The following is a 9,106-nucleotide window of genomic DNA, read 5'->3' on the forward strand; positions in this document are numbered from 1 at the left end:
AGGAGGGAGGTAGCACATAAATCTTGAACTGAGGATTAATATGCAATCTATATAGAAGTAGCTTCCTTAGCCTTTCTAATTTGGGTCTAGAGAGCTCCCATATTGGTTTCAGCTTAGCTGAAACATTAATCAAGGGCATGAATGGAACAGTAGCCTCTCTGCTCATTCCTCTAAATGGCTGAGTCACGTTGGTTGGGCTGCTGTCACTCCTTAACATTTTGACAAGGAAATTCTACCCTGATCACAGGTAGAGCTGGTTTGTGTCAATCTGCAGCTATTTAGAGATAAGATAGCTACTGCATACATGAGGAAGGAAATCTGAGGCTGTTCCTCCTCCTCTGCCCCCCAGGAATATTCATATCTGTTAGACATGTCCGGAAGTATCCTAACTAGGATTTTTTTCTAAACAGGTCCCTTATTCAATGCAAATATGTCCCTCACTTTCTGCGTCAACAATTTGAAGATTCAGCAGCAGATCCACTCCCAGAAAAGATGAGAGAATCAGTGGTAAGACCTTTTCTTTCATTATTTTCTGTTCAAAGCTCTCTCCCCTCCATTTTACCCACTGAGGAACCTTGGAAATATTTTCATAAAAGTACGTAAAATGGGAGGGTCTCCATCCTGTTCCTTTAAATCCACACACGGAAAATGAGAGAAGTTCTTCTAGATCTTCTTTCTAGTGAGGCCGGAAGGGAGAAGGGGGATATTAGAATTTTCCTTTCTGAAGGGTTCCTTTGAAGGACTCAGTAACATTGATTCCTTAATATAGTTGATGGGAAATGCACTTTTAGAGCTTGGGGAATGAGGCAACTCATCCTGGTACTGGGAGAGCTAATGCAGGTTTTGAGCATAGAGTTACAGCCTGGCAACCTGGCGTGTACAAGATAGGCTGGATTGTTCAACAGGCATTCAAAAAGGTGAGCAGTCCTGCCAAACTCCGTGTCTGCGTTGGAGGGGGACAGGATTTGGTCCACAGAATTAAGTGTGTTTAAAATAGCCCTTATTCATTCTTTTTCTATGTGGAGCACAGATCAGACTTGGCACCTAGGGATGGAAGAAGCATGTGAAACCTGACTAGTATGAGAAAGGGAGGTACACGCCTGGTGCCAAGCATTGCTGTCTCACCCTCTCTTCTTTGCTTGGCAGGCTGTTTATTTCCTACTGTCTGGCATGTAGCTCTAACTTTGTGTCAGCTTGTTTCCCACTTCAGCCTAAACATCCAAAGTGACCCATCTTCCTTTTTGTGTCTTTTTATATAAAAAAAGCACGCCTCACTGTTACCCAGGGGAGACTGATCTTATGAAGAGTTCATGTGGGAAGATCATAAAGTTTCCAAAAGTATTAAGGGGTGTTTGACATCTCTTAGAGTCAAGAACTGCCCTGCTTCCAGGCTGTCAGACAGCCTTTCCTCCTGACGACATCCCTAACACCTGCATCTCAGCTTTTGCAATCTAAGCAATTATTCCTAAATTCCTGAATGCTTGCAGAAGCAAGGAGCATGCAGAGTGTGCCTGGAAGACAGACTGACTTTTTTTGACCCATAGATATGATCTGAGAATCCGTAGTGCCTAGTGGTACAGGTTGCTAGTGCAGTAGCTGGCCTGGCCTCCAGGTGTCCCTTCAAAGGGATGCATCTCTCCTGAACACCTTGTATCGTAGTTGGGCATTTTATAAGGTGTTACACAGCCTACATTCAGCACGTGAGTCGATCCCACGTACCAATGTTTTCTACTTTTCTTTGCTAAGCTGCTGCTTAGATTTTTTTTTTTTACCATGTATAATGTTATTTTAAACTGATTACTCTAATAAGGCCCACATAAGATTAAGTGATATGTCTGTTTCTTGTTGCTTGTGTCGAGCTACAGTTTCTTGCAAACTAAACTGTTTGCAACAGTGTCGCACTGCAATATGAATGTCCAGCTAGTAATGGAGTAAAACCTGAAGTATTTATGTTAAAGTTTTGCTATATTCTGTGGTATTTCTTGCATGTAGGTTATTGTCACAGTTCATTGTTGGTCCATTCTTGTACATGGGCCCTGTATGGCAGATGTAATGGAAAACTTCTCGTTCCCCTGTATTTATATCCCACTTGTATCTTTTGCTGATAGTGCCCTTCTTAGAGCAGTACAGAGTATGATCTCATCTGTTCTGCAGATGGAGCCTTGCCAGGGGACTGAAGCAGTTACTGTGGCTGTCCACTTAACTGGTTTCGTTTCACAGAGCAAGGCTTCAGCATATTGAAAACAAAAACCAAAAGAATGAACAAATTTGCATCTAAAATCTTGGCTGCATTTTCAAAATGGAGTCACGCTGCAGACTCTAGACCTATTTTTGTGTCAGTAATGTGGACAGGGATCTGATGTCTTACACTAACACAGTTACCATGTGGTTCAACCTCATTTGGGCCCTTGAGCCACTGAGGCGGAAGATGCAGAAGTGCAGGGTGGACTGCGGTGGGACTGGCCAGACATAGGACTTCAGTTCTTCTCTTCACCCTGTCTTGCTCCTATCATGTTTTGCCAGTGTTTTTTTGTATTTAATTAAGTGAGATTCCTGGCATCTTTTGCTTCCCAGGATGTACCTGGGTTTGGGGATTGGCGCTTTCCTGCTCTGTACGTTTGACACTCCATGCTGTTGCTGCTGCTGCTTTTAGACAGAGGCTGTTTTCCTTCAGTGTTGTTGGAGCTTGCTAGTTCTTTGCCTTCATTTCTTTTTCTCTGTCCATGCATCCCTCAATCTGTATAAAAACTGTAAGCAAATGTGTTTGATTACAATGTCAATTAACAGTGCTAATTCTTCCACACTGGGAGATCTCTTGAAAAACGAGAGGGCAATTTCTGATTAATGCAGGCTCTTTGTCTAACCCCTGTGTTATCTGGTACCTCTGTCTCAATTAAACACTAACCAGTTTGCCAGGAGACTCCCACTGCTACCTCTCAGCGCAGTGCTAACAGAGCAAGTAGGGAAGAACTGAGGCAGGAGAAAATGTGCCTCAAGTTTGAGGAGCACAATCAAGCCACTGTCTCTGCTGACTTGCTTCAGCATCAGCAGTTGTATTTAGGATATAGGACTCAGCTGACTCTTAAAAGCTAATTCTAAATCGCTTCTAGAACTTCTGCAAGGGGATCTTCAAACAGTTCATAAACTGGGTGAAACAATATGTCAGTATTTGAAGGAGATTTTACAGTGGTAGTTAAGTTTTTCCCCTTGAAGTGCTCCTCTGCGAGTAGAGTATTCCTAACACCCTGTCAGTGGCAAGAGACGGCAGGATGCAACACAACAGACAGCCTTGCCCTGATCCTATATACAGACATATAGTCTACATAACATGCTATTTAAATAAGACCTGTTTTATTCAGAAATTCTGAGACATACAGAGCCAAATCACCACCTCAAGAAGCTGAAAGCAAACAAGGTTAATATTGAAAATTAATCTGTTGTATTCTGTAGTGGCTTTGCATCGATGTTAGGAATAATAAATACAGCATCTCTAATGTTTAGTTACATGACCTTTAATATTTTCCTTTGCTTGAATAGCTGTGTAAGAATTGCCAGCTTTGGAAGCCTGAATTATAAAGCAGCTGTGACGGATAATTGACCATTCAACTTTGAGAATGGAGCTTCCTACCATTATAATTAATTTCTATAGGCATCCACATGGCTGATTACTAGATTAACCAGTGGCCTGAGGGTGCTAATGCATTACATTCAAGCTCAGCTTCCTTCCTGGCCTTTAATACAAACATTTAGCTATCTAGTAAAAGGATTTGTACAAAGCCTCAAAAGCATAATTGAAAATAATAATTAAAAAAAAAGCGCCTCTATAGTATATTCTGCTTGTAAAATCTCTGAGGCATCAAATGTAGTGATGTTGGTTAGGGGTTTCTTTTTTTCTTTGAGTGTAAAATGGAGGAAAAAAAAGAGTACCTGCTTTCAGCACAAGCTGTAACAGTGATTATCTCTCACTGCAGAGATTTTAACTGTGATCAGAGGTCAACTTTTCCATGTTGGACCAATTGCAATGAAGGACTCAAGCATCACATCATAGGGTTATTCAACATGCAATTCATTAAGTGCCTGGCCTTGGGAACAGCATCCAAAATCCTGATTTAGACAGTTGGGTCTAAATGGAGGGTGGGGAACAGAGTTGTGTCCAAGGTAGGCATGTGCTTCCCGAAGTTTTTTTCCTGGAAGGTAGCTCTGAATCCCCCTCAGTCAGAGAGATAACTGCCCAGGGTTAGCCGTTTCCTGGGGGGTCCTGATCACTAGGCCATGACATGAAACAAAAGCAACTACTGCTTTGTTTTAGAAGGAAAAAAACCCTGAATTTTGTGAGAAGTTTGAAAGCATCTGCCACATCAAGAAGGAGCTCCTGTGGGGACTGCTGTGCAAGTCAGCAGTTGAGCATTACATTTACATTTTGAAGCAGTTCTGTACAAGGACAAAAGGGCAAGCCTGGGCATATATGATACTTTAAAAATTTTAGATATTGTCAGAGTTGGAATGCAATTGTCAGATTTGGGTTTAAATACCTGAATAATAATCATTGCTTTAAAAACATAGGCCTTTTCCTGTCTGGGGTTGTTAATGTGTCAAAAGCAGTGAGAGTACCCTAAAAAGAACAGTTGCAAACTCAAGGATGGGAAAGGTGGGAAATACCAGTCCTATGCAATATAATCTGTGTAATATGTACTCTTTTGAATGTAATCTTCTGAAAAGATTCTCTTTGATCTGGCACAGAATGGGAAGTTAGGGTGTGCTTCTCCCCGGAATGTCCATTACTGTCACCTCTGCTGATTTTACGGCTAAATTCTTAATATTTCATGTAGCTCTTAAAATGGCGGCTTCTTCAGTCAGATGATTGTGAGGAAAATAAGTTATTTTAATAGCAATCTTTTCTGCTTGTACAGAAGAGCTTGAAAATATGATTGGAGTATGTTTGTTGTTCTTATAAGCTTGTTTTAGGTTATTGAGTAGTTGGATTCAGCTGTGCAGAAAATTATACTTGATCAAGACTTTTCATAATATGTATTCACAAAAGGGCTGAATTAGTGCCATATAAATCTGGCACTGCCTAACTTTCTCAGATGCTGAATTTTACAAGTTAAATACTGCTGCTTTACATAGGTTTTGTATGCAACATCTTTAAAAAAAAAAATTGGAAAGGTTAAAAAAAAAATACTTCCATTACATGCATTGCTAACAATTCCCTTATCCACCTTTATCAGTGTTTTGACCACAGTTTTTCAGTACTTGCTCGCATATCAAAACTGCTTGAGTTAGATAGATACACAACTTGCTAGTGAGAGGAGGACTGAACTGAATGGAGAGGACCTGTGGGGACAGGCAGGGATCAAAGGTTTATTCAGGGAAAAGAAGGCTTTTCCTATGAGATCCCTCATGTTGTGGTTCTCCTGTTGCATATGACAGCCAAGAAGCAAGGAACAAGGCCAACAGCACCACGTTTTAAAAAGGTGGTGGTGAACAGTTAGGAAGACCTAACTCTCCTCCTACACCTTCCTACCTATAGTCTGTGAGGAGTACAGGTCTGGAGAGGGAACAGCTCTGGGAAGGGAGGGAGCGCTGTTCTTTTGGAGGTATGTGCTCCTGAGCAGCCTGGGAAAGGGAAGGACTGTGGCGATTGCTTGAATTCAGCTAAACCAGATTGGAGTTCCCTGGGACAAAGCAAAAGTACTTTTTGAGCCTGAAGGCTTTTTAGTCTTGCTGAATTGCAAAGGCCTGCTGCAGTAAGTGGAAGTGCTGATGCTTGTGACCTTTTGCTAAGGAGCATCTTTCATAACAGGCAGTGATAGGCAGCCTAAATACAGTGGTTGCTACCAGCTTCTCCTATAATTGACAAGCCTTCTGTTGTTTGCTTGTTCTGCTTGCTTTCTTTATCGCCCTTATTCATAGGTTTACTATCCCATCATTATTTTAGTTTTCTTTCTTTTTCTCTGATGAGATACATGAAGACTACGTAGATTGCAGCACCAGGAAATCAGATGAGCTTCTAATTCTAACAAAAGCGTTGCATTTCTCATGTTGTTTCTATACATCTTTGAATTGAAGCATAAGTCAGTTTCTAACCTGAGAGCTACAAATAGTTACTCATTTGATAATTTAGCAGTAGTATTGAGTGCTGAGCTGAAATGCCCCTCTCATAAATCTAAGAGAAGATTTTCATTTACTCACAAAGACATTTGGGCGGCCTCCAAAGTACAATTCAGAAGATCGCGCAACTCACAAGCTATCTTGCTTGTTTACCAAGAATGACATTTTAATCACAAGAAAAATGGGCTGGAAAGACCGTGATGTTTTCCAATCTTTAGAAACAAAATTACCCCTACCCTAGTTATAGATCTTTATGTAAAGGCAGATGTGCCCTTTCATTATCATTCAATGACACTAGAAAAAGGCCTTGTCTGAAATCCATAAAATCCTGCCAAAATTTGGCTTCCGATACAGAAAATCAGAGAATGGGACATGTCACTTTGAACATAATAAATGTATTAATTTTGTGTCTCTGAGACATTACAGAAAAGCATGAGTCATTTCAGTAACGCAAGAGAAAGCGAATCAGAAAATATCTTAATGCTTGCAAATAGGAGATTGAACCAGATACTTGATTCCCAAAACCAAAAAAGTCAGAATGTGGGAGAGTTATATTCCTTAAACGTAATCAGACTTGGTATGAAAATGTATTGCTTTCACTTCTCCAATCTTAAAACTGTATTATTTTAAAATATAATTTAAAATTAGGCATGATGAATTTAAATGTGATTACTTTGACAAACCTAGAGTGTGAAGAAATAATTTCCCATAGCGGAGTGGACAAAATACTTTTGTATTAGGGAGTGCTGATTAGCCTTATCACAGTGCAGACTGCGAATAATTGAGAACAGTCTCATTTACTTTGGTTAAAATAGTATTAGCTTGCTGATTTTGTATAAAATAATTATTTTCACAGAAAGAAATCTTGAAGTCGGATCTCATTGTCTGCACAGCGGCTGCCGTTCTGTCATTTGCTGTCAGTGCCAGTACTGTCTTTCTATCATTAAGGGTGTGTATCTGTCATTTTTTTTTCTTTGTGTGGTTTTTTTTTTTTTTTTATCTAAGTTATTCTCTCTTTTATGCAAAAACACAGGATGCTTTAACTGGAAAGAATAGAGACTATGGGAAGAGAACTTACTGAAAATGTATTTACTTGCCACAGTAACTTTTTTTTAATTTGTAAGGCAGTTAGTTTATGGATATTTGTATTAATTTTAGTGTTACTTATTTGATGTGTGTTTCCTTAAACCTCTGCATATCCACAGCTCTTTTATAATGTGGAACCTGGGGGACAGAATGAGTAAGCCTGATCGCTTGCCTTGTTTCCTCCAATTAGGGAGAAAAAAATTGGTTGATTGTGTGTGCAAAATACATAATTCAAAATCCATATGCACCTGTGGAGTCAGACAATTTGAACATAGGAATATAAAAATGTCGTTTGCAGATTAATAACCATGCTTTGTTTTTTTCTCTTTTGGCCCAGCCATTTCTCAGCATTGTCCTGTTTGCTTTAGCATGGACTGTGGGATTTGTTACACATTACGTGCTTCCTCAGCTTCGCAAGCATCACCCCTGGCTGTGGATCTCCCACCCCATACTTAAAAGCAAAGAGCACCAGCAACGGGAAGTGAGAGGTTCGTAATAAAACCTTTTTTAAACAATGGATTCAATGACTTGCAGCTTGTCTTGATTTAAAAGAAAAATCCAGAAGGAACAGACCAGGAGAATAAATTATGCTTTACATTTCCCTCTTTTGAATAGCATGCATAGTCCAGCACTTCCATTTCTGCCCCCTTCTCCCCCACCCCTGATCACCAGCCAATTTGTCAGCCTGTAGAGTTTGACTCCTGAGACCACTCCACAGAAGGCCTGAGGCTGGGCCGGCACCTCTAGAGACTGCCTAGCCCAATGCCCCTGCTCAGGGCCGGGTCAGCTAGAGCAGGTTGGTCAGGCCTGTGTCCGGTTTTGAATTATCTTCAAGCATGGAGACTCTACAACCTTTTTGGACAACCTCTTTTAGCATTTGATCATCTTTACAGTGAGAAAGGTTGTTTTGGCTGGTTTTTTTTTTTTTTTTTTTTTTTTTTTGGATAGAAGTGGAATTTCCGTTTGTGCCCATTGCCTTTTGTCCTGTCACTGGGCATTATTGAGAACAGTCTGGCTCCATCAACTTTACCCTCCCCATCAGGTATTTATACCCCAAAAATGCCCCCAATCAGGCATTAATAAGATGTCCACTGAGCATCTTCTTCTCAAAGCTAAGCAATCCCAGCTCCTGAAACAACTACCTGACAGGAGGTTGTAGCGAGATGGGTGTTGGTAAGTAACCAACAAGTAACAAGCGATAGGACAAGAGGAAATGGCCTCAAGTTGCACCAGGGGAGCTTTAGATTAGACATTAGGAAAAATTTCTTCACTGAAAGGGTTATCAGGCACTGGAACGGGCTCCCCAGGGAAATGGACGAGTCACGACCCCTGGAGGTTTTAAAAAGATCTGCAGAGGAGGTGCTTAGGGACATGGTTTAGTAGGGGACAGGTACGGTTGGACGTGATGATCTTAAAGGTCTTTTCCAACTAAATGATTCTATGATCCCTCCTATGTCAAGTGCTCCTGTCCCTTAATCATCTTACTGGCACTGAGTGGCTTTTCATAAGCCATTGTGTGATCTGCTTTTTGCTTATACATGACAGTACCGTTACTTGCTGCGTTGCTCGATATGTTATAGTTCAAGCTTAACACATTGGTATTTTATATAATTTAAAAACTTAAATGATTGATGAAATTGAGGCTGAATTTTTTCTTCTGACATACAACTATATAGCATTTGAACAGCATTGGGTAGTGCAACTTAGAATTCTAATTTCCATCATAAAGCTTTTAGAGAAACATGAAAATTGAAAGGTACTGCGAAACTTTCTTGAAGATTTGTTCTTTCTATTCTCTGCTGGCTTCAGCGGGTAGTGCCCTGATACATGTGAGTCTCAGGAAATATTTCAGTATGTCAAGGTCTGATTTCCTGTTCCGATAAAGTAATTTCTGCAAACAGACAGAAAA

The 9,106-nt window shown here is 40.4% G+C and overlaps 1 protein-coding gene across 1 annotated transcript in view; it reads left to right on the forward strand.

Moving 5' to 3' along the window:
• The window catches only part of PCNX2 (pecanex 2), a 154,805-nt gene that overhangs the window by 66,734 nt on the left and 78,965 nt on the right, over positions 1–9,106 (forward strand). The window contains exons 17-19 of the mRNA XM_009644174.2: positions 411–507; positions 6,968–7,060; positions 7,535–7,685. Coding sequence (XP_009642469.1) covers positions 411–507; positions 6,968–7,060; positions 7,535–7,685 — 341 coding nt within the window. The remainder of the gene's footprint in view (positions 1–410; positions 508–6,967; positions 7,061–7,534; positions 7,686–9,106) is intronic.

The sequence above is a fragment of the Egretta garzetta genome, unplaced genomic scaffold (genome assembly GCF_000687185.1).
Source record: "Egretta garzetta isolate BGI_Z169 unplaced genomic scaffold, ASM68718v1 scaffold118, whole genome shotgun sequence".
Taxonomy (NCBI): Eukaryota; Metazoa; Chordata; class Aves; order Pelecaniformes; family Ardeidae; genus Egretta; species Egretta garzetta.